Source organism: Notolepis coatsorum, assembly GCF_963971535.1.
Source record: "Notolepis coatsorum genome assembly, contig: SUPER_8_unloc_1, whole genome shotgun sequence".
NCBI classification, from domain to species: Eukaryota; Metazoa; Chordata; class Actinopteri; order Aulopiformes; family Paralepididae; genus Notolepis; species Notolepis coatsorum.
In genome coordinates this window covers 2328989-2356860 of record NW_028174873.1, presented here as the reverse complement: position 1 = coordinate 2356860, position 27872 = coordinate 2328989, and the positions used below count along the sequence as shown (strand labels likewise).

The following is a 27872-nucleotide window of genomic DNA, read 5'->3' as shown; positions in this document are numbered from 1 at the left end:
CCGGCTCCCTGGCGTCCCGCATGCCGCTCCTGGAGTACGGCTACCCGCTGATGCCCACCCCGATGCTGCACGCGCCCCACCCGCACCACCCGCTGCTGCACGGCGGCAAACCACCCGGCGTCAGCGACCACCACCAGTACTTCTTCACCGCCGGTAAGCAGCGCGCATGAAGCACGAGGCTTGTTTGATTTGATTTGAAATCTTTATTTCGAACATGTAAATGATATCAAACGAAATAATAAATAACTAAACAAAATCAAAACATAACTCAAACAAAATAATAAATAACTAAACAAAATCAAAACATAACTCAAACAAAATAATAAATAACTAAACAAAATCAAAACATAACTCAAACAAAATAATAAATAACTAAACAAAAGCAAAACACACAACTCAATCTACATGTTCGAAAAGGAGTAGGAAGAAGTATACACTTATTTAATCCTATATACCCCTTGTCCACGACTCAAACGAGTGTACTAATTTAAAACATCTAAAAACAAATATATATATATATTTATGCAAAACAAAAAAAACTAAAACTATATATGTAAATCATGAAAGAAATAAAATAAAAATGTATAAACACCCGTGAACATCATTTCCTTATGAATCAGTTTGAATTGTCTCATATTTGGACATTGCTTATGTTTTAAAATGTCACGTTTTGTTTTATTCGTCACATATAATAAGGTATATACTGTATACATTACAGTGAAACTATTGGTTCTGTGTGAGTACATATACAGTAAAAATAAATAAGTTAAAAGAATAAGGTCCAAACACTACAAAAAATATACAATATACCAAACTATAAAGTACAACTGAAAGTACAAAATGCAAACAATGAAGTACATTTTTTTTCCATGCAAAAATTTGATATGGATGTAATAGTGCAAATCTTATAGTACTTGTTCCACAGCGGGAGACCTTCGCTGCACATTTCTGATGTAAACACGTTTGTATATGGAGGAGAAAACGACATAAAAAGGTCCAATATAGGCGGAATTGTTATTTAATTTAGTGTAACTTAAAAATAGATAACAAAGGGAACATTTACATGTAGGTCATTTATAGCTGATAAATAATACATACCCACTTGTTGCAAAACACTTGACATAAACCGTTCACTAAATATATATATTTTTTAAAATGTCTAAAGGTGATTGTAAAGTTGTTCATTCAGATACAAACTATATAGGCCCAACGCAAACAGTTTAGTGAACATTATAGACCTGGTGCAGGTAATGGGGGGGGGGGGGGGAAACGTTTAACGATCAAATAAAAGAAAGAAAGCAAAAACGCAACGCCTATAAATACTCAAATTATTTTTTTGTGTGCAGTTTTTAATACTGAATCAAGTCAAGACAAGTCAAGAGTTTCATTTGTCACGGCATACAAGCATACAGTGAAATGCGGGGGGTCATGCGTGCAGCGATTAATACAAGTAATAAGAATAGGAATGAGAATAAGACATTTGTGCAATAATACAAGTAATAAAACAAGACATAACAGGTATAATGTACATACAGTTTACACAAAGCATGGTAAGACATGCTTAAGTCCATGCGATAGTGCAATACACTGTTAGCTATACGGATGGGTCTTATACACTATACTATACAATACTATACTGTACAAGCTACAGTTATACTTTGACGTTACACTGAATGCGCGGCTGGTTGACCTCTGACCTGGCTGCAGGGATGCAGATGCCCGCGCTGTTCCAGCACCACCACCACCACCACCACCCCGAGCTGCCCGGCGGCAAGCAGCACTGCCGGCGCAGGAAGGCGCGCACCGTGTTCTCCGACTCGCAGCTGTCCGGCCTGGAGAAGAGGTTCGAGATCCAGCGGTACCTGTCGACGGCCCGAGAGGGTGGAACTAGCCACCGCGCTCAGCCTCTCCGAGACACAGGTGAGAAGAAGAAGACGTCCGTCTCCATCCATCCAATCCATCCATCCATCCATCCATCCATCCATCCATCCATCCATCCGATAATAACAAGTCCATGATGATCCAAAAAGACCCTTTTTGGTTGTTGTTTTTTTGTGCATTTTAGTTTATGATGAACAGTGATTGCCACAGATTACTTGTAAGAAAATAATCTGATTACTGATTACTTCCTGTAAAAAGTAATCTAGGTACTTTACTGATTACTTGATTATCAAAGTGTAACTAGGTTACTAAGTCGCCGCCCCCCCCTGCTGCTGCCACAACAACATAAGAATGACAACAGTGATACAAAATACAATTGTAAAACCGTTGTGTAATATAAAACATGGTATTATTATAGTTTGTTATTCTTCTCATGTGCGCGAGCAGCGCACGTCCCATCTCCGGTCTATAGCTGACTGTACCCCTGGCTCTCTCATCATCAGCATTATGATGAGATATAGTAACTAAATAGTAACGCACAGCCACTTGGAAAAGTAACTGTAATCAGATTACTCCTGGCTTGTAAAAAAGTAACAAGTTAGATGACTAGTATTTATTGAAAAAAGTAATCAGATTACAGTAACTAGTTACTGGCATCACTGACGGTGAACTATATTCTGTATACTCTTTGCACGCCCCTCCCCCCCACCAGGGTAATCAGATTACAGTAACTAAATTACTGGCATCACTGATGATGAACTATATTCTGTATACTCTTTGCACGCCCCCCCCCCCCCCCCCCCACCAGGGTAATCAGATTAGAGTAACTATAGTTACTGGCATCACTGATGGTGAACTATATTCTGTATACTCTTTGCACGCCCCCCCCCCCCCCCCCCCCACCAGGGTAATCAGATTAGAGTAACTATAGTTACTGGCATCACTGATGGTGAACTATATTCTGTATACTCTTTGCACGCCCCCCCCCCCCCCCCCCCCACCAGGGTAATCAGATTACAGTAACTAAATTACTGGCATCACTGATGGTGAACTATATTCTGTATACTCTTTGCACGCCCCCCCCCCCCCCCCACCAGGGTAATCAGATTACAGTAACTAAGTTACTGGCATCACTGATGGTGAACTATATTCTGTATACTCTTTGCACGCCCCCCCCCCCCCCCCCCCCCCCCCCAGGGTAATCAGATTACAGTAACTAAGTTACTTAGTAACTAGTAGTAACTAGTTACTGGCATCACTGATTGATTGATTGATTGAAAAGTTTATTAACAGATTGCAGAATGGGTACAGTACAGTATGGCTCAATACATACAATTGTTAAGGGGATGCAGACCAGAGAAAGACTTTCGTCTTGTTTACATCAGGGTCCCCCCATTTTCAATTCATCATAACACACATGACATACAGATAGACAGTACTGCTACATCTATACATTTATGACATATCAGATTTGCAAATACAGTACTGTTTGTGATACAAAAGTGTCCAGCAAAGGAGTGTATATACATTTGGCGTAGAAACTGTACATTGGAGGAGGTTGGTTGGGTGGGGTGGGGTGGGTTGGGTGAGGGCTGTACATTGGAGGTGGGGGGGGGGGGTTGGGAAGGGGACACACACACATTTTACACTGTACATTGGAATATTGACAAAGCCTTACTTGGTCATTTACTGTACAACTAGGTTAGGACATTTGTAGGGGCCAGTTTCGAATTGCAGTCTCACGTAGGTGTTTTTTGAGAGTGTTTTTGAAGGTGGGTAGTGATTCACACTGATGATGAACTATATATTCTGTATACTCTTTGCACGCCCCCCCCCCCCCCCCCCCACCAGGTGAAAACGTGGTTTCAGAACAGACGGATGAAGCATAAAAAGCAACTCAGGAAAGTGCAGGAGGACGATCGCAAAAACCCCAGTGATTTATTAGACAGATCTGCGGGGAACTCCAGTGAGAGCGAGACGAGTTCTGACAAAAACATTAGTAATAATGAGGCGAAACACGGGACCACGGAGCCGCGGGAGGAAGAGGAGGAGGAGGAGGAGGAGGGAGGAGGAGGAGGAGGAGGACGTGGAGATCGAAGATGATATTTGCTCCCCGAAACATATACTATAGTTATTATTATTATTATTATTATTATTATATTATTATTATTATTATTATTATTATTATTATTATTATTATTATTATTATTATTATTATTATTATTATTATTATAGTGCAACTTTGTTAACACCCTTTCACTGCCACGCGACAGCCGGTTAACCCTTTCACTGTGACAATACAGAAGGTTAGCCCTTTTACTATCATCACACAACCGACGGCGATGCTCCATCATTAGGATGCGGAGCTAATGATGCTAATGATGGAGCATCGCCGTCGGTTGTGTGGCAGTGAAAGGGTTAACCTTCTGTCTCGTGTCTCGTGTGGCAGTGAAAGGGGTTAAAGAAAAAAAAGCCGGATTCCACACTGTATATTAAATGTAAATAATTGAGTTTCTTTTTCCATAACAAATATATTGCAAAAAATACAATGTCGATATTTATTCAAGCGCAGCATCATGCAAAATGTTCATTATTATTACACCATGCATTTCCCTCTATTGTAGCCATATGAATCTGTCGTCTTGTCATGTCTAAAATAGAGAATATTATACCCAGTAATTATATTATTATTATCATTATTATCATAATGATTATTATTATTATCAATTATTCCTATTATTATTATTATCATTATTATAATCACCATCATCATGTGTATAGGCTATTATAATTATCAATATTTGTATTTTAACTTGTCAATTTTGTTAATTTCTGAATAATAAAAGCTATAGTGTTTTTTTATTTTGACCATCTGTATATATATACACATGAATTCCCATGTTTGTTTCGTCGCCATTCTACCCCCCCCCCCCCCCCCCTTTGCACTTTCTACCAGCTGATGCGCGTTGCATTTATATACCATCTAGAGTTCGACTTGTTTTTATTAACGTCCGATATTTACTGTACAATTCAACATTGTCACTTATTTTCTTCTTGTTATTTTTGTAAATACATTTTTCATACGAAATCATATTAAAAAAAAAATGCTTTATTTTGGAGCATACTTGATGATAACATTGTCATTTCGATACTGGCATTTATATAATATCATATATTTTATATATACGTGTTTGTTTGTTGTTTTCTATACACAGGCCTTTTCTCAATTTCACCCCGAATTCGACCGCTGCATGTAAAATAAATCCCTCCCTATTAATATAATAATGCAGAAGGAAGGCAGCGAGCGATCAAATCTATATAGCGTCCATTCAATCTATTCCACACGTTATTGTTTAACGAAAGTGTTTGTCTTGTAAAAAAAATTGTCGACAACATGCGTCTATTTTGGCAAGATTTCAGACAAACACTTTCGGCCTTTTCTATAGTATCGACGCGGCCACCTGCTTGAGGCGGCGGGCGGCGGGCAGGGTTCGAACAGCGTGTCGCGGGGGTCTCAATGGAGACCCTGCGTGTTCACACGACGTGGCCCCCCCTCTCCTGCTGGGGGGCAGACTAAACCAAACCTGCACAGGAGAAAAGACACTTAATGTCGAGAAGAAAGAGGAAGTGATTGCAGTCAGTCAACCTATGGTTTCAAACAAACGTCATATTGAAGAATAATATTAAGGACAATTGGAATGACATGGCCTGCATCATGTAAATACAATCATTACCGTTTTGAATAGGCTGTATATATAGAGATACTTTTTAAATTAAGGATGTTTGAAATGACGCATGATTACTGGCTGCCACCACCTTCAAGTCCCGTTTTGGTTCATATTCATTTCTGATTAAATGTGTGTTCTGTTAACAATTAAATTAAATACAAAAAAAAAAACGAAAACAGGATGCGTTGTTTTGTTGTTGTTGTTGTTGTTGTTGTTGTTGTTGTTGGTGGTGGTGTTGTTGTTTTTAGCAGCCAGATGGGGCACCTATTATAAATTATAAACATCTTTATATAATAAAGATTAGTATAATTATAAATTATACTAATATATCATACATTATGAACATCTTTATACGATACACTATAAACATATTTACATGATAAATTATAAACATCTTATGATATATGATGAAGGTTAAATATCTTTACATGATAAATATCTTTATGATAAACTATAAACATAATTTGTAAAGGACCACTTGAGATTCGTACCATGTGCTATGGGTTAGGGATACATGTTGGGAATATGTATTAGCAATATCCTTTGTAATTTACTAAATAATATTCACACATCATGTATGCCTTGAAATGAAGTGTGGGATTTTACCGGAAAATGTTATGTACCAGTTCCATCTGTCCCTATGGGCGCACTAGATCAATACAAATGGAAGCTCCTTAATGTAGCCGGCAAGTTTGATATGTCTTTTTGTATCGCTTTGTATTTCTGTTCAACCTTTTATCCTTTTGTATCCCCATGTGTTGAGTGTGTTTTTAAACAAAAGAAAGGTTTGATTGATTGATTGATTGATTGAAAACTGTATTAACAGATTGCAGAATGGGTACAATAAAGTACGGCTCAATACACACAATTGTTAAGGGGATGCAGACCAGAGAAAGACTTCCGTCTTGTTTACATCAGGGTCCCCCATTTTCAACTCATCATAGGAACCTTTCGGACCTTTCGGATTATGTTTTGCATTCCTTTTTTTTGTATCTACTTTTTCTCCCCATTTTTCTATTTTTCTCCCATCCCAATTTTTCGTATGATCCAATTCTACCCTCCCCTGTCTCGAACGTTGTTAGGCCATGCCTCCCACTGGTCGGCTGCAATGTGGACCAAGCCTTGCATCACGTGTCCCCTCCGGTACACGAGGAGGCAGCTGTCGCATCTTTTCACCTGCACAGCGCGATCTCTCAGCGGCGAGGAGTAACGCGTGGGAGGGACACGCCGCCCCCGTCGCTTCCTGATTCTGCTGTACAGGCACACCAACCGACCTGTAGGAGTCGCTGTCCACAACGTCCGATCCCCACCCACCAGCTTCCCACCCCTAACACTGCCAATTGTATTAGTATGAACGACCAGCCAAGCCGGAAGCAACGCCGAGAGCTGGGCTCGAACCCAGCGTCTCCTGCGTTAGTGGCGAGCGCCTTGCCCACTTAGCCGCCCCTGTTTTGCATTCCTTGGAGAGCGCAGCGAGGTATGCTTTGTTGTTTATTGATTAAGGTTGTAACTTTGTAAAGTGAAATTTGTGAATGAATGATATTATGGCTGTGTAGTAATGTAATCGTTGTATTTTGATACCAATGTTTATTTAATTAGTGTTTGTACTGTATACTGTGGAAACCGTTATGAAATGTTTGTTTGTCTGTTTATGTGCGTTTTCCAATGCAGTTTTCACGGTGCTAAAGATGACATCACGGATTGGAATTTAATAAAGAACGTCTTATAAGCATCAGTCGAGACTCTTATTGTCTTTTGGATCCAAGGGCTGTAACAGTGAAAACTTGACGCTATATGTCTGGGGGTCTCCTGCCAACGCCACGCTGTGTTGCTGTCTTCGTTGTCAACAACCCTGCGTTCTATTCGGGCAACACGGATGTACATTGACAGCCAATTTGAAGAGACTGCGGGTGCGGACGGTGAGAGACTCGGATCAACAAACAAAACGAACTGAACTGCTACTCGTTGATATTTAGATTGATACAAACCATATAGCATGCTTTGCATGTGACTGAAGTGGTTTTAAATAGCCTATTTTGAGATGGTTATGGAATGTTTAATGTGTGCTTATTGAACTGCTGTGCTTGATGATTTCTCGTGTTTCATGTTTTGAATGGTTGATTTGAACTTGTAGCCTATTATGATGAAGGGAAAAAAAAGACTTCACCTGATACTCGAAGTTACAATTCGCCTATATGCTTAAATGTCCTTAGCTTTGCCCATGAAGCTCCCTTTGATTACAGGCTATTTAAAAAGATTGATGCTTTGCAGGGAGCTCAATATTTAATGTTTTTGATTTAATGAGGTGAGCATGAAGGCTATTGCACGGCAGTCTTCAAGCCACAGCTATCTAGTCTCAGTGATCTGAATTCACACATTAATTTGCAACAGAGATATAAAAATGTCAGTGTACGGAGAAAAGGGAAGATCCACAGATGAGAAGGACTTTGGTCCTAAAGAAGAACCTTCGCCAGATGAAGACGATGAGCCTACTGACCCACGAGAAACTGCCACTGGTTCTCGCCAGCGGCAGCTAACAGATAAGGGCAAACAAATGTGTGAAGAACAAGTGAAAAAACATTTAACAGCATGACGTATGAATCCTGGAAGAAAATAGCAAGAGAGACAAGACGGTCTCGAATCCGGGTGTCAGCATTGCCTCCGGCTTGGGCCGGCCGTCATACTGGCTCAATTGGCAGAGTCAGCGGGTGGAAGTCTGGACGTTGTGAACAGCGACTCCTACAGGTCGGTTGGGGGACGCCTGCACAGCAGAGACAGGAAATGGCGGGGGGCAGTGTGAGCCTCCCACATGTTACTCCTCGCCAATGAGAGTCCGCGCTGGCAGGTGAAAAGATGTGACAGGCTGCCTCCTCGTGTACCGGGGGGGATATGCGAGCAACGTTCAAGACAGGGGAGGGGAGAATTGGAAACACGAAATTTGGATGGGAGAAAAATAGAAAATAAGGAGAAAAAGTGGATAAAAAAAAGGACAAGACGAAATTCTGTCTGGAGGAAGATCTGGAGAAAATAAACAGAGACATTCAAAGTGGATATGACCATGTAATTCAAAATTATGAGCCACTCCAACGCAATTCTCTTAATACTGCAGATATTGTGCAAGAAATGGATGCTTGTAGCACACTGACTGCAGAGATAGGTGATCTTGTGAGTAAACTACTGGAAGTAGGTCTAGAGCAGGGGTGGGCAATTATTTTTCCCGGGGGGCCGAATGAGCAACTGAAAATATGTTGGGGGGCCGGGCCAAAATTCCAAACTCAATTATGCATAATATACATTTTATTTCTATATAAAAAGCAGTAAATGGCATTGTTTTGACCCCTGGTAAGAGTGTATGTTATTATTTGGCAATTAAAAGGTGAGGTTAGCTTTCAAAAATATCATTTATTCAAATAGAATTTATTTCCAAAATGATAAACAAAATGTGAAACATTAATAACAAAGGGCATTTTGAGTTTCATATACTATTGAAACAAGGATTTTCTTAGCTTTCTAAAGACATCACATCATCTTATAGCAAAAATAAACAAGACATGTCACTGAACTGTGTAAAGAAAAGTGTCCCAGTTTTGTAGCCTTTTTTACTTTACATGCCTATATTAAACATTTAATGTTTTCAGAACTGTGCAAAAAAAAGAAAAAAAAATATCAAGTGTCCCATTTCACTTGTTATATTTCCACATTTTAGTGTTCTTCAGTTCTTTTTTTTTCATTCAGTGTGAGAAATCCAGTCTCTGTTGAGCTTTAACAAGTCCATCAAAGTCAGGTTGCATGTCTGAGGTGGAGATGCGAAGCACAGCTGCCAGATGTTCATCAGTGAGAGAGGATCTGTACCTGGACTTGGTAAACGTCATGACTGAGAATGTCTGTTCACATATGTAGGTGGATCCAAAGAGAACCAACATCTTTTGAGCATGTCTCCTAAGCGTATACTGTGCGTGTGAACGTTGACATGAAAAAAAAAAGTAAAAAAAAAAAAATATTAAAAAAATATTAAAAAAAAATATTTTTTTTTATTTTTTTTTATTTTTTTTTATTATCATGTAATCTTTCGCGGGCCGGTCAGAATCATCCCGCGGGCCGGATCCGGCCCGCGAGCCGTACAATGCCCAGGTCTGGTCTAGAGACTAAAGGACATTTAAAGTAGTAGTAGTTTATTTTTTCAGTCATCATCTCACACAATACACCATCATTTATCAATATTTGATTTTACAGTGACTGAAAAGGTACAGACTGAAGCATAGTGCTTATATGTGCCTGTCCTATATTCTTACCAAAAAAATACAAAAATGTAGACTCCAAAACAGTAAAAAAAAAAAAATAAAAAAGGCAAAACAGTATTATTCACCCTTGTAGTTTTCTAAATTAGCTTTACAAAAAATACAAAAATGTAGATTCCAAAACAGTATTCTAAAAGAAAAAAAGCAAACAAAACAGTGTTATTCACCCTTGTAGTTTTCAAAAATATCTTTACAAACCTTTTTCTTAAAAACCTAAATTGAATTACTCATTCTTAACTGTATATCAGCATTGTTCCACAAGTTAACCCCAATAATAGGAAATACACCTCCTTTAAAAAAAAAAAAAAAAAAAAGCGGAAGTCAAAAAGGAAAGAGTGCGAATGACTCTAAATCGTGATGAATATCAATCTATCTTTGGTGGCAAAACACAAAGTGTAATTTTGGAAAACTTACTGTAGACTGTGTTATCAGCAGAGCCTGTATAGTAAGCGAGTCGATGCAGAAAGCATTTTGGGACAAGCTTATGAAATGGCCTAAGGTTGCCCCAAATGATCCTTTAGCGCTGAGAGATTTTGCAGACTTCTTAAAAGGCTGCGCTGAGGCTATGCCCCACGGTCAAGGCTTGGCTATTTTAAATGATAGTGAGGAAAATCATAAGCTGTTGAGAAAACTACCAGATTGGGTTGTACGCAAATGGAGCAGATTTTGTATTTTTTTGGATCCACTTTTTTTCTCCTCCTATTTTCTGTATTTTCCTCCCATCACAATTTAGTCGTTATGCCAATTCCTAGCTATCACATGCTTCCTCCGATATAGGAGACAGCCAGCAGCCTCTTTTCACCTGCCAGCGTGGACTCTCACTGGGAGAGTATAACGTGTGGGAGGGCACACTACCCTCGCCATCTCCCTCCCTCGCTGTGCAGGCGCTAGGGCTGCACGATTTTGGGAAATAATCTAATTGCGATTATTCTGACAGATATTGCGATTGCGATTTGCGATGCGATTATAACACTTTTTTTTTCTTTTACAAGAAGAATGTTGCTGCTTTCTGTAGTCGGGTCCCAACTGCAAAATTACTGTATTACCCTGTATTATACACTTTTAATATCATGTAGACAATTCTGCTTTGTGTTTACATGTGATGTATTGTATACATGCACATTTATTATGTTCTTGTGTGATGTATCGCACATTTTATTGCTGTGTGATGTATTGCAAATGTTATTGCTGTCATCTTGGCCAGGTCTACCTTGCAAAGGAGATCTTGTATCTCAATGGGACTTCCTGGTTAAATAAATAAAAAAAAAAAAATTAAAGTTAATTGCAGGCTTGGCGATTTGATAATTGCACCATTCCAAATCGTGATTTCGATAAAAAAAACGATTAATCGTGCAGCCCTAGCAGGCGCCCCGACCGAACTGTAGGAGTCGCTGTTTTACAACGACCAGGACCCACCCCTCGCCGGGTTTCCCACCCGCTGACTCTGCCAATTGTGTCAGTATGGACGGTCGGCCAACCTGGAAGCACCACAGCTGGATTTGATCCCACTGTCTCTGTGGTGGTAGGCAGACGCTTAGTCCGGTGCGCTACCCGGCCGGACCAAATGGAGCAGACTTGTAGTAGGACTCGATAGATCCAGAGAATATTCCACATTTGAACGTTTTACGGAGTTTGTGCAGAAGGAAGCCCGCATAGCCTGTAATCCTATTGCCTCTCCATTCTTGTTTAGCTCCAAATCAGCAGAGGATAAGTTGCCCAGGAAGCGTCTATGCTTTTACCAAACGGTTCGTGTTTCCGCGTTCCTGTTTTGCGCTCTGATTGGCCACTGACCTACGCTAGTACGCCCCCCCCCCCCCCCTCGCTATGAGCGTAGAAATGCCCTACTGCCTCCAGGAACAGCTGTTTCCGCGTGACTTTATGTGCGCCAAAGTTCAAGTTTAAAGTGCTTAGAAATGCCGGTAAATGCCGGTTCATTCATGCTTTGAGGCACGCTTCCTGACAGGATTTTATAATATTGTATTTTATACAATTTTAAGAAACTACGCTCTCAGCTGAGAGTCAAGAAACTACGCTCTCAGCAGTCACTACGCTCTCAGCTGAGAGTCAAGAAACGACGCTCTCAGCAGTCATCTTATGCAGCATCACTTTTCACATCAAAACAAAAGTAGAACTGTAATGTGGAGTGGACTTAAACATATTTACAATTAGCATTTTATAAAGTAGAACTGTAATGTTTACTTTCTCAGTCAGTGCTAAGTGCAGCATCCCTTTTCACATCAAAACAAAAGTAGAACTGGAATGTGGACTTTCTCATAATTATGTCACAGTGTGTGTACATGTGCCCTGTGGATTATACGTGCCCCATGTAAAATATTTAAACAACCATTAAGCAGTGTTGGGCAAGTTACTCAGGAAGTATAGGAGTTGCGGAAAGCAGGATGAGAGAGAGCGTAGATTTCAGTGTGTATCATTTAATCATTTAACATTTAACATTTAACATTTAACATTTAACATTTAACATTTATCATTTAACAAACCAAAACATTGACATCTAACTTCTCTTTAGAAAATCCTGTCACGCGGAAACAGCTGTTCCTTCTACGCGCATAGCCAGGGGGGCGTACTAGCGTTCTACGCGCATAGCGAGGGGGGCGTACTAGCGTTCTACGCGCATAGCGAGGGGGGCGTACTAGCGTTCTACGCGCATAGCGAGGGGGGCGTACTAGCGTTCTACGCGCATAGCGAGGGGGGCGTACTAGCGTTCTACGCGCATAGCGAGGGGGGCGTACTAGCGTTCTACGCGCATAGCGAGGGGGGCGTACTAGCGTAGGTCAGTGGCCAATCAGAGCGCAAAGCGGGAATGCGTAAACACGAACCGTTTGGTAAAAGCATAGACGCGCCCAGGAAGGCAAACGCATTCAACACCAGGGACGTGCACAGGACTTTAGATGGGCAGGTGCTCAAAGGCTGAAAAGGTGCTTCTGCCACCTCTAGCATTGTCCCAGTTTTCTTGTCATCGGCAAGGGCCCCCTCAGAAGGAGATCCTCACACATTATGCTCTTCTTGACACACAGAGCGATTCCACCTTTGTCTTGGAAAGTCTCGTCAGAGAATTGAACGTGGCGTCTCGAGCGCTGCAGCTGAAGCCCAGTACAATGACTGCCATTGACACAATCATAGCCAGCCACTGTGCGTGTGATTTGCAAGTTTAAAAGTTTCTATTCAGATAATCAGGTACAGCTACAGCAATCGTATACACGTGACTTCGTTCCGGTTGATAAGTCCTGTATACCAACCAAGACTATACAGCATTGCAGTGGCCACATCTCACACATCTGGACAAGAAGTTGCCAGCACTCCAGGCGTGTGATGTGGGACTGTTGATTGGATACAATTGTCTGTATAATTCTGCGGCACGGTGGTGTAGTGGTTAACACTGTCGCCTCACAGCAAGAAGGTCCAGGGTTTCGATTCCCACTTGGGGACCAGGTTGGCGTGTTGCCAGGTACCCAGGTGGGGTATCTCCCAGGCCTTTCTGTGTGGAGTTTGCATGTTCTCCCCGTGCTCACAAGGGTCCCCCCCCCCCGATAAGATAAACCCAATGGAAAAACATGCACAACAACAGATCGCTGACGCTGTCGCGTCCGTGACGGAGACGGGCACGAGCACTTGGATGGTCGCCGGGCGCGGCTCACGCCACAGCCCTCGTCTGCTCCCGGCTTCCCTTGGGGGGGAAGGACGACGGGATGGGTTAAGCGCAGAGGAATATCGCATCGGCGATCCTAAAAGACAATGCATGCGTGTGTGTTCCGGTGTGTGTGTGTTAAAAACTAACCACTGTGTGTGCCGCTAAAACATTGAGTGTCGTTGGATGCAGAATAAAGACCCCTGCAACATTATTATTATTATTATTATTATTATTATTATTATTATTATTATTATTATTATTATTATTATTATTATTATTATTATTATTATTATTATTATTATTATTGTCCTTCAGCTCTGGCCCCCATTGAAGTCATCATGGGTGGTGCGCATGAGCCGTTTGCCCAGAAAACAGAGCTGGCGTGCAGTATCATAGGAGCAGCCAATCCCCACCTGGATAGGCAGGGAAGTCAAAGCTATGTACACAGAGTTGCTGTAAGAGAACTGCCAGTCCCATTAGCCTCAGACGTTTTTTTTCTTTTTTTTTATCCACCTTTTCTCCTCTTTTTCTATTTTTCTCCCCATCCCAATTCCACTGTGCCAATTCTCCCCTCCCCTGTCTTGATCGTTGCTCGCATATGCCCCCCACTGGCCGGTTGTAGGGAGGATAGAAGCCTTGCATCACATGTCCCCTCCGATACACGAGGAGGCAGCCTGTCACATCTTTTCACCCGCCAGCGCGGACTCTCATTGGCGAGGAGTAACGTGTGGGAGGCTCACACTACCCCCGCCATTTCCTGTCTCTGCTGTGCAGGCGTCCCCCAACCGACCTGTAGGAGTCGCTGTCCACAACGTCCAGATTACCACCCATCGACTTCCACCCGCCGACTCTGCCAATTGAGTCAGTATGACGGCCGGCCCAAGCCGGAGGCAACGCCGACAGCCGGAGTCGAACCCGGTGTCTCATGCGTTGGTGACGAGCGCAATGTCCGCTGTGCCACCCAGCCGCCTAGCCTCAGACGTTTTGAGGGTGCTGGAGTCTGACTTCAGTGAGAAGAATTCTGAGGTAAAATACGTCTCACAAGACGACGTGCGTTTCATACAGCTCCCTAGTGAGAACATTCAGCAGAAAGAGGATGGCCACCTGGAGATGCCTCTCCCGTTCAGAGGTGGTAGTCCTCCCTTGTTGCCAAACAATAAGAAGTTGGCCACTATTCGCTTGCAACATCTAAAGAGGAAGCTTAAGGCCAATCGACAACTCTACGATCATTACACAGCCTTTATGAAGGACGTAATGGAGAGATCGTTTGGTACATACCACACCATGATGTGTACCATCTGGGGGTGTAACGATGCATCGATTAATCGAAATGCATCGATTCTAATGTGTTCGATTCGATGCATCGATTTGAATATGTTAGAATTGATTATAATCGAAATTAATCAACAACAAAAAAAATATATATATATTTTTTTACAGTTTTTTTTTGTGTGTATTGTTTTTATTGACCTATAGTCCATTCATGCCGAGTGAATCAGTTCCCCCTGCAGCCACATTTGTGTATTACATTTTTTTTGGGGAATTAACTGATGGAACATTTATAGAAAATGTATCGAAAATGTATCTAATCGTGGTCAAATGAAGAGATTTCATGGTGCATTGAATCGTTGCCTGAAGAATCGTAATCGAATCGAATCGTTGTGAGGTGGCATCGTTACACGCCTAGTACCATCCCAAGAAGCTGTGGTAGAATTGGACCGGAGGTACAGATACACGTTAGTCAAATGACTTGGTGGTTACAAGTTTATTACCTCAAAGTACTGAATACAATCTGGTTCACAGTTATGCGAGAGAACTCTCCAGGTCACTGGCCTTGTAACTAGGGATGCTCGATATTGGCTTTTTTACCGATACCGATATACCGATAGTGTCCAACTCTTAATTTCCGATACCGATATCAACCGATATCAACCGATATCAACCGATACCGATATAATGCAGGGTTTCCCTCCCAAAAAAACAGAATAATTTCAGGTAATTAACATTACATATCTCTTGTCGTGTAATTAACACAATATTATGCATACTTTGACAATAAATAAAATAATAATTAGTTCGTACTTGCTTGCCTGGGTAAATAAAGGTTAAATAAATGTAAAAAAAAAATAAAGTAATAATAATAATAATAATAATTTTTTGAAAACCGATACCGATATTTTCCGATATCACATTTGTATGCCAATATCGGCCGATAATATCGGTAGGCCGATAATATCGGACATCCCTACTTGTAACCCTGCGCTAGAGTCTCCCGATGGACAAAGTTGAAGAGTGGGTGGGTCTGCTGTTTTAGGCTCCTTCACTGAAGGTGTGAGACGTCTGTCTCCGCGGGGGGAAGGTCCCTAGGATTTCTTTCAGGGGGGGGGGGGGGTAGGCCCCCCGAAACTACCAGTGTTGTCGCGGGGGCGCGCGTGTCACCGATACGTGGTGTCAACAGTGTCCCTAGTTGTTAGTATCGGTGCATTTCTCTACACTGAGCTGAAATGAAACGATTGCACATAAATTAGGTAAATAAATGTTCATATTTATTTACAACACATAAATTAACGTATTTAGAATTATACATACAGTAGTTACTGGTACAACACACATATGAACTATTTACAATACAGGGAGGCACATATACAACACTCATAACTATTTGCAACCCTTACAAAGCCAATGGTTCAATGGCACATTGCACAGTTGTGGTCATTGCACTTGATTGTCCTAGGTTTCCTGAAAAACCTTTCAAGGGCCTCCTGGTAGCGGTGGTCCCCAACTGGGGGACCGTTGATGGAGACCCTCATGCAGGCTGCGAGATGCTCCCCCTGCAGCCTGTTGTGAAGTTCTGATTGAAATTAAAACAGACACGACGACATACCTTTCATCGACTCCACGTGACGTTGCGTGGCAGCTCCATGGTGCTCAGGTGATGCGTGTCTGTCTAACTTGTCCTCTCGGTAGGAGGACTGGCGGGGAGACTCAATGAATGCACGCGTCTGGCTACCCCTAGTAAGTAGCTGGCTTCTTATGTTGCCAACATATCCTACAGAACATTCCTTGAAATAGAAAGAATTGATTTGCTTGTTAGTAGGGATGCTCGATATTGGCTTTTTTACCGATACCGATATACCAATATTGTCCAACTCTTAATTTCCGATACCGATATCAACCGATACCGATATATGCAGGGTTTCCCCCCCAAAAAACTGAATAATTTCAGGTAATTAACATTACATATCTCTTGTTGTGTAATTAACACAACATTATGCATACTTTTGACAATAAATAAAATCAGAATTTGTTCTTACTTGCTTGCCTGGGTAAAGGTTATAGAAATGTAAAAAAACAAAAAAAAAAAAGATTTGAAAACCGATACAGATATTTTCGGATATCACATTCTAATGCCGATATCGGCCGATAATATCGGTAGGCCGATAATATCGGACATCCCTACTTGTTAGCTATGTCGATCACTGCGAAACCACAGCTCCGATGCATAATGGCGTTAGCTAAACAAAACTTTTTTTAAGGTCAATTGGCTTTTACTTTTAAAAGTTTTAGTGTGTCAGAGCGAGCGCACTCAAGGCTCTGAGTGCACAGTGCACACCGGACGCTCTGACCGAAGAGTCCGTTTATCAGAGCGGAGCATGTGGCTAGCACAGGCTACAGAACCACTTGTTACAGCAAGCCTCTTCCGTGTTTTGGTACAGTTTGTTTGCACACCGTGCTCCGTTCAGTCGTCGGGGACGCTGATTCGCACCCAAAAGCACCTTTTCAAGTGGTCCTGGCATGGAGCGAATCAGCGTCCCCGGTGACGGAGCGGAGCATTCTCATTAGGGATGGGTACCTTTCACATTTGAACCGATACGGTACCGGTACCGGTACCTGTGAATCGATACCGGTACCCAACGGTACCTTTTTTCTGTACTTTAGTCTCAAGAAATTTAATTTACCTACCTCAGTCGTGAAAAAAAAAAAATCCAAACTTCAAATAACTACAATTTCGACAGTTTTCGGCTTGCCATTGCTCCGACTGCTTTGTTGTTGAATCAAGTCAAATCCTAGGTAAGCATATATTGTGCGTGTGAACGTTGACGTGAAAAGAAAAAAGTAAAAAAAATAAATAAATAAAATAAAATTCTGTATCTCACTTGAATCGATACGCGGTAGTACCGACGTGTTTCGGTTCGGTACCTCAAAAGTACAGAATTCGGTACCCATCCCCAGTTCTCATCACACTTATTTTGGGGCGATCGTGCTCGGATTGGACCCCCGGATGGCTAGTGGGAAAGCCCCCTTAGTGTAGGTATTTTTCTTCCAGTATGGCTGCCTGTAACCATTGATTGATTGATAGATTGATTGAAAATGTTATTAACAGATTGCAGAATGGGTACAATGCTCAATACACACAATTGTTAACTCTTTCACGGCCATACCCGAGTATTAGTCGGCTTATCTCGCCAACGGTTGAGTGCCGGGTTTTGATCCTTTGATGTATTCCTTCTACACGGTCAGCTGGAGCCGTCTAGACGTCTACGATTCATCTACCTACGTTGGAATTGCAATGACGATCGAATATCACCAGGTGGCAGTATCGCCTACCTTTGAACTGGAACGGTTTGGTGTGGATACACGTTTTTCCTTGGACATTTACCGGGGCCAGTTTCGAATTGCAGCCTCCCGTAGGTGCTCTTTTAGAGTGGTTTTGAAGGTGGGTATTCACATTATTTTACAGCTGTGGGTAGGGCGTTCCACATTGATGTGGCATAATTGCGAAACATGTTTAGTCCCTTGTTTGAGCCGAATCTGGGTTGCACATGATTTGTGGAGCTCCCTCTGGTGTTGTGGTCGTGGTATTCACTGACCTTTGGGAAGTATTTTGACATGTACATGGGTACCTTAGTCGTATAGTGTATCTTGTAGACCAGGCCCATTGCAAGTTGCTGTACTCTGTCGTCTACTCTAAGCCATCCTAGGTTGTCAAAGTGGGCAGGGGTGAGGTGGGTTCTAGGAGTAAGGTCAAGCAGTAGTCTGACCAGTTTGTTTTGAGATGTTTGTAGTCTTGTTTTTAGCGCCTTTGAGGTGCTTTGGTACCATGAGGTGCAAGCATAGTCGTAGTACCCTTGAATGAGTGCTCCTGTTAGACTCTTCAGGGTATTCTTGGGGACTTTATATATTACATTGGATGCCATTTTGTCACAGGAAAGATTTGCCTCTAGGATGGAACCCAGGTATGTAATTTCATCTTTCCTTGTGACAATATTGTCACCCACTGTAACTGAGAAGCCTTTGCGTTTTTGTTATTTGATCCAAAGAGAATGGACTCCGTTTTACCCAGGTGTCATCATAGTTTGTTATCGGCGAGCCAGGTGCAGATTCTGCAGAGTTCAGAACTGAGGGCTTTTCCACATTTTTGAAAGAAAATGCCACATTTCTGTGCAGTGATGAAACACTGAGAAAGCACAACATTACTGGTCCACTGTGACTTGTTTACAAGGTCCAGTAATGAGACACCACATTATTACATCTTTTGATCATATATTTCTCATATCAACACATAGCAACCGCTGTTTTGCACATAGCAACCGTTGTACAAAGCAATGGTTGCTATGTAACCGGTGTCCATGTTGGAGGACAGAGCTACACAAACAATCCGTGCAAGGCCTCCGTTGGGAGAGGCGTAAAGATGACACTGAGAGCACCCAGGGGGATCTTCTAAGCATAATGTGAAGCATGTATGAGACCATGATGTGAGACCATGGAAGTGAAACAGAAACAGCTGTAGTCCACGGCAGTCTGACCAGGGATCCGTTCAGAACAATAGAGACGACACAGTAAATACAGTAACAGCTTCAGAGCGGAGCTGCTCTCTGCAGACAGTTCACTCTCAAAGAGGATGTGTTGAGATAACACCGTGACGTGTTACTGGCGTGTTGAAGAGCATACAAGATATGTAATAACAACACACCATGTGTTAATAACAACACACCATGTGTTAATAACATCACACCTTGTGTTAATAACATCACACCTTGTGTTAATAACAACACACCTTGTGTTAATAACAACAACACACCTTGTGTTAATAACAACACACCTTGTGTTAATAACAACACACCTTGTGTTAATAACAACACACCTTGTGTTAATAACAACACACCATGTGTTAACAACAACACACCTTGTGTTAATAACAACACACCTTGTGTTAATAACAACACACCTTGTGTTAATAACATCACACCATGTGTTAATAACAACAACACACCTTGTGTTAATAACAACACACCATGTGTTAATAACAACACACCATGTGTTAATAACATCACACCTTGTGTTAATAACAACACACCTTGTGTTAATAACAACAACACACCTTGTGTTAATAACAACACACCTTGTGTTAATAACAACACACCTTGTGTTAATAACAACACACCTTGTGTTAATAACAACACACCTTGTGTTAATAACAACACACCATGTGTTAACAACAACACACCTTGTGTTAATAACAACACACCTTGTGTTAATAACAACACACCTTGTGTTAATAACAACACACCTTGTGTTAATAACAACACACCTTGTGTTAATAACAACACACCTTGTGTTAATAACAACACACCTTGTGTTAATAACAACACACCATGTGTTAACAACAACACACCTTGTGTTAATAACAACACACCTTGTGTTAATAACAACACACCTTGTGTTAATAACAACACACCTTGTGTTAATAACAACACACCTTGTGTTAATAACATCACACCATGTGTTAATAACAACAACACACCTTGTGTTAATAACATCACACCTTGTGTTAATAACATCACACCATGTGTTAATAACAACACACCTTGTGTTAATAACATCACACCTTGTGTTAATAACATCACACCTTGTGTTAATAACAACACACCTTGTGTTAATAACAACACACCATGTGTTAATAACAACACACCATGTGTTAATAACAACAACACACCTTGTGTTAATAACAACACACCATGTGTTAATAACAACACACCATGTGTTAATAACAACATCACACCTTGTGTTAATAACAACACACCATGTGTTAATAACAACACACCATGTGTTAATAACAACAACACACCTTGTGTTAATAACATCACACCATGTGTTAATAACATCACACCTTGTGTTAATAACAACACACCTTGTGTTAATAACAACAACACACCTTGTGTTAATAACAACACACCTTGTGTTAATAACAACACACCTTGTGTTAATAACATCACACCTTGTGTTAATAACAACACACCTTGTGTTAATAACAACACACCATGTGTTAATAACAACACACCTTGTGTTAATAACATCACACCTTGTGTTAATAACAACACACCTTGTGTTAATAACAACACACCATGTGTTAATAACATCACAACTTGTGTTAATAACAACACACCTTGTGTTAATAACAACACACCTTGTGTTAATAACATCACACCTTGTGTCAATAACAACACACTGTGTTAATAACATCACACCTTGTGTTAATAACAACACACCTTGTGTTAATAACAACACACCTTGTGTTAATAACATCACACCTTGTGTTAATAACAACACACCTTGTGTTAATAACAACACACCATGTGTTAATAACAACACACCATGTGTTAATAACATCACACCTTGTGTTAATAACAACACACTGTGTTAATAACATCACACCTTGTGTTAATAACAACACACTGTGTTAATAACATCACACCTTGTGTTAATAACAACACACCTTGTGTTAATAACAACACACCTTGTGTTAATAACATCACACCTTGTGTTAATAACAACACACCTTGTGTTAATAACAACAACACACCTTGTGTTAATAACAACACACCTTGTGTTAATAACAACACACCTTGTGTTAATAACAACACACCATGTGTTAACAACAACACACCTTGTGTTAATAACAACACACCTTGTGTTAATAACAACACACCTTGTGTTAATAACATCACACCATGTGTTAATAACAACACACCATGTGTTAATAACATCACACCATGTGTTAATAACATCACACCTTGTGTTAATAACAACACACCTTGTGTTAATAACAACAACACACCTTGTGTTAATAACAACACACCTTGTGTTAATAACAACACACCTTGTGTTAATAACATCACACCTTGTGTTAATAACAACACACCTTGTGTTAATAACAACACACCATGTGTTAATAACAACACACCTTGTGTTAATAACATCACACCTTGTGTTAATAACAACACACCTTGTGTTAATAACAACACACCATGTGTTAATAACAACACACCTTGTGTTAATAACATCACACCTTGTGTCAATAACAACACACTGTGTTAATAACATCACACCTTGTGTTAATAACAACACACCTTGTGTTAATAACAACACACCTTGTGTTAATAACATCACACCTTGTGTTAATAACAACACACCTTGTGTTAATAACAACACACCATGTGTTAATAACAACACACCATGTGTTAATAACATCACACCTTGTGTTAATAACAACACACTGTGTTAATAACATCACACCTTGTGTTAATAACAACACACTGTGTTAATAACATCACACCTTGTGTTAATAACAACACACCTTGTGTTAATAACAACACACCTTGTGTTAATAACATCACACCTTGTGTTAATAACAACACACCTTGTGTTAATAACAACACACCATGTGTTAATAACAACACACCATGTGTTAATAACAACAAACCTTGTGTTAATAACAACACACCATGTGTTAATAACATCACACCTTGTGTTAATAACAACACACCATATGTTAACTCATTCTGCACCAGTCACGAGAAAAGTCGGGTTAACTCGCCAACCGTTCAGCGCCAATCACGAGAAAAGTCGGGTTTTAATAGTTATTTCTTTTATTAGCTATATCCATTCATTGTTCATCCATCCAAGCCCCATTTCATGTATGCACGAGGAGACATAATAATGATAATCTAGCGTTGATTTCAGGAAGATTCGATAATCAGGCGAAAAATGACAACGTGATAAGTGGATTCCACTAAAACGCTATTATCGCGTCTTTTCCTGGGATTACTAAGAATCACCAAAACTATACGCATATTCAAAACGGTATGAAGCGGAAATGTACGGATGAAAAAACAATCCGTTTTTTGCATGTTGACGAAGCAACTCACTGACAATCAACAGTGTTATTAGACCCATAGCTATAATATAAAATATAATTTAAAGCACTCGCAAATTTCGCAGTCTCCCCATTGATTAAAGCGATGGCGTTCTAGCCAGAAGGTAGACAGCGCCCCCCTGGCGCTGAATGAGTTAATAACAACACACTATGTGTTGATAGCAACTAACCCGCTTAGGACAACAAATCCATCCTGTTATTTTAACACATCCATACTGTGTTATTTTAACATATCCATACTATCTTATTTTAACATGTTATTTTTGAGAGTTCAGTGGCTTCAGAACTGGTATTGGTAACTTGTAGGCTGGTATTGTTGTGCAGGATACTGCAGTACAGGATACAGCAATACAGGTTACATCAATACAGGATACAGCAATATAGGTTACAGCAGGGACGTGCACAGGACTTTAGAGGGGCAGGTGCTCAAAGGCTGAAAAGGGCACTGGGCCTGTGCTATTTTTGGGGGCCCTTTTTGGGCGGGGAGGGGCCTTTTTATGCTTTTTGCGGGGGTTTTGGTGATCAAATATTGAATATTGAACTATAATAATCAGTGCAGGAGCTCACTTATCCTTGAAAGACACTTTTATCACTGACTTAAAAGGCCCATACATCTCCATAAATGTTCAGGGCGGAGGGAATAAGTGCTTACCCTACAGACCCCAAGTCTGTTAGGACAGCAGACTCAGTTGGCACTGCTCAAAACGTACCTTTTTAAAATAGCTTTTAAATGAATTATTATCTTTATTTCATTGTCTTATTTTTCATTATTTCTATAAATTTGACTTCAATATTTTATTATAATTTTTATCATTGTTTTATGTAGTTTCTTTTATCATTTTATTTGTTCTTTTTTAATGTCAACATATTATTTAAATTATTCAAATGGCACTCAAACATGTTCCGTTGTGATGTCACCAGTGTTGGGCAAGTTACTTTTAAAAAGTAACTAGTTACAGTTACTAGTTACTTCTTCCAAAAAGTAACTAAATTATTTACTCAGTTACAAATTATAAAAATAACTAGTTACTTCTGAAAGTAACTATTGCGTTACTTTCAAGTAAATTTGTTACATAAACAACATACACAAATCTAAACTATTTTAATGTTGCTGTGGGACAAAGTGAGACTAGCCTCCAATCAAATGCCATGTATGTAGATATTATAATTACTGTTTATATAGTGGATCATACAAATACAAACACAATAGATGTTTTGGAACTTTTGATATGTATTGCCCCTCAACAGGCCACAACTGGGCAACATTAAATTATGCGTGTTAAGCACTATACCAAAAATAAATAACAAATAGACATTTTAATTAACAGATTGCAGAATGGGTACAGTACAGTACAGCTCAATACACACAATTGTTAAGGGAATGCAGACCAGAGAGACTTTCGTCTTGTTTACATCAGGGTCCCCCATTTTCAATTCATGACATTTATGACATACACAACATACAGATATAAGAATCTAATCTAATCATCTAATCTAATCATGACATTTAAGACATGCATGACATACAAATATATATATATATATATATCTGAGCACCTGAAGACTGTGCTATTAAACCAGGAAGTGCAGCACTGTTGATAAGGCTGTAGCCTCCACTACTGTAGTGACCTGTGCTGCAACACAACTAACACAAGAGTGAACAAAAAATGCTCATGGACCCGCGGTCTGTCGTTGACTGCTCGCTTGTGTTGTTCGTTGGATTAGTTTTAAATTATTTGGGCTCGCCAAACAAACTATCAAAACGTACACAGAACCGCGGTCTGTCGTTGACTGAGTCGCTTGTGTTGTCGCTGTGTGTCAAACTCTGGATTCTTTCGAACACCCGCCCACCTCTACCTCTGATTGGCTTACCATGCACCAATGCTTACATTTGACTCAACCTCAGCCAATCGCACACTGCCCACTAACCAAGGAAAAAAAGTATTGCTTCTCAGCGCAGAGATCTGTCTGATGAAAAAAAACAGCTTCAATCATAGTAACGCGCCGCATTTTTTGGCAGTAAGGGTAACAGCGTTATTAAAATTGGAAGAGTAAACCGTTAGATTACTTGTTACTAAAAAAACGAACGCCGTTAGTAACGCCGTTATTTATAACGCCGTTATTCCCATCACTGGATGTCACAGTATGATGTCATAATCAAACATTCTAGAACATTTGTGATGTCACAGTATGATGTCATAATAGAACATTCTAGAACATTTGTGATGGCACAGTATGATGTCATAATCAAACATTCTAGAACATTAGTGATGTCACAGTATGATGTCATAATAGAACATTCTAGAACATTTGTGATGTCACAGTATGATGTCATAATCAAACATTCTAGAACATTTGTGTACAGTATATTCAACAATTCTCTCAGAAGTTCTTAGATCTCAGAAGACAAGCGAAGATCTCACTTGTTCTTTCTGGCTATTTGTCTGTAAGCTTGAATATATTCTGTAGATACAATTTAAAATCCCCACATGGAAAAGGAAACAATGTCCTGTACAATCCTTAATGAGCTGCGTCTGGAGGGAAGGTTCTGTGATGTGGTTATTAAAGTCGACAGCACTGAGTTGAATGCCCACAAGGCCCTCCTGTGTGACTGCAGCGACTATTTCAGGTAAGTTTAGCTTGGTTCAGGTTAGCTTGGTTCAGGTTAGCTTGCTTCAGCTTAGCTTGGTTCAGGTTAGCTTGGTTAGTAAACGGTTACCATACTGTACTTTTACTGTAAACAGATACTATACTGTATACAGATACTATACTGTACATCTACTGTAAAAAGATAATATACTGTACTTCTACTGTAAAAAGATACTATACTGTACTTCTACTGTAAAAATATACTATACTGCACTTCTACTGTAAAAATATACTATACTGAACTTCTACTGTAAACAGATACTATACTGTACTTCTACTGTAAAAAGATACTATACTGTACTTCTACTGTAAACAGATACTATACTGTAAACAGATAATATACTGTACTTCTACTGTAAAAATATACTATACTGTACTTCTACTGTAAAAATATACTATACTGCACTTCTACTGTAAAAATATACTATACTGAACTTCTACTGTAAACAGATACTATACTGTACTTCTACTGTAAAAAGATACTATACTGCACTTCTACTGTAAACAGATACTATACTGTACTTCTACTGTAAACAGATACTACACTGTACTTCTACTGTAAAAATATACTATACTTCTACTGTGCTAAGACCCTATACTTCTACAGTGAACATATATTATACTGAATTATATATTACTACACAGGACAGAATGTGGCTTACTGTTTACTCATCAGATATCTCTATACTCTGCGTCCCACAGAGCCCTCTTCACTCGCTGGAGCGACTCAGAGAAAGCAGTCTACACTATCGCTGGGGTATCCCCGGGTATGATGCAGCTCATCATAGAGTACGCCTACACACGCTTTGTGCCGGTGAAAGCAGAGAATGTGGAAGAGCTTCTGGTGGCTGCAGACCAGCTTCTCGTCACTGGCATAGTAGGAGCGTGCTCTGATTTCCTAGAAGGCCAGCTGTCTCTGGAAAACTGTGTCGGCATCTGGAGGTTCGTGGACATCTACTGCTGCCCTGACCTGAGGCGCAAGGCCCATCTCTTCATCGTGTGCCACTTTGAGGAGATGTTGCACGTCTCACAGGAGTTTGTGGAGCTGTCCCTGCAGCAACTGGTGGACATCATCGAGAGGGATGATCTGAACGTGAAGAACGAGGAGACGGTGTTCGAGACCGTCCTCCGTTGGATCGACCACTCCCGTGTGGAGCGTAAAACACACATCCCTTTGCTGTTGCCCAAGGTACCTAATTGTATTACTGTGCATTACATTAAAACAACACTAGGTTCCCTAGTACAGTGGTTCTCAAACATTTTAGTCCAAACTGTTCCCTAGCAACAGAAACCGTCTACAACCGATGTCTAAGTTGTACCCGCTGTCTGCTTGTCTCTTCCCAGGTTCGCATGGGCTTGATGAGGCATGACTACTTCAGGAACAACGTCCAGAACAACCCTGTGGTGAGGGACAGCCACGACTGCAGGCCCCTCATCCTCAGCATCCTGAACCCCCCTGGCTCCGACAGGCTCCCAAACCCCCTGATGCGTCCACGCCTGCCCCAGGAAGTCCTATTGGCCATCGGAGGCTGGTTACTCAGCAGCATGACCATGGAGGCTTACGATATCCGAGCCGGTGGATGGATGGACGTGAGGGGTGAGGTGGAGAGTCCCCGGGCCCACCACGGCACCGCTTATCTCCACGGTCTGATCTACTGCGTCGGTGGCTGTGACGGCGTAGGAGAGCCTCTCAACAGTGTGCGCAGGTTCAACCCCGTCACTCGCAGCTGGCTGCAGGCGGCTCCCATGCACTCACGCCGCTGTGACGTCAGCGTGGTCGCGTTGGGCGGCTGTATCTACGCCATGGGAGGGGAAGACGGACGCGTGGTACTGAACACCGCAGAGCGTTACGAGCCTGAAACCAACCAGTGGACAGTGATCTCACCCATGCTGGAGCGCAGGACTGGCGCCGGGGCAGCAGCCCTCCAGGGCAAGGTGAGTGGAACTGGGGCACAGGGTGGTAGATGAACACAAGGAACGTTAGATCAGAAATCATAAATGTCTTTATTGCCAAGTAAGCTTGCACATACAAAAGATGTGTCTGAGTCCTTTGGTGCATCAACATTAACAGACAATTAAAGTAGAATGAAATCAAATGGAATATATAAACTAAATTAGAATATTCTTTCTTATTACAGGTTTACATCTGTGGTGGCTTCAACAGGACAGGGTTTCTATTCACAGCTGAGTGCTACAGCCCAGACACTAACCAGCGGACTCTGATCCCCCCCAGGGGCAGCAGGCGTGGCGGAGTGGGAGTCGCTGCGTACAGAGGACAAGTGTATGCGGTAGGTGCACAGGGAGACAAAATGCTTTATACTAGATATTTTTATATAGATATGTATCATTTGACTTGCAATGCTGCTGTGATGCCCAGTGTCTGCCTGCCTGCCTGAGCCACACACTAAAACATTCCTCTCATGTGTCCTGTCCTCAGGTGGGAGGTTTAG

The 27872-nt window shown here is 41.0% G+C and overlaps 1 protein-coding gene across 1 annotated transcript; it reads left to right on the top strand.

Annotated features, from left to right (window-relative positions):
* Window positions 1-2: 2 nt before the first annotated feature.
* On the top strand, window positions 3-27872 carry bsx (brain-specific homeobox; the record flags this gene model as incomplete). Its single annotated transcript, XM_084338376.1, is given in 6 exon segments — window positions 3-153; window positions 1708-1871; window positions 1873-1920; window positions 3733-3880; window positions 27656-27710; window positions 27860-27872. Coding segments are annotated over 6 exon segments (579 nt in total), but the record flags the coding sequence as incomplete, so codon positions are not given.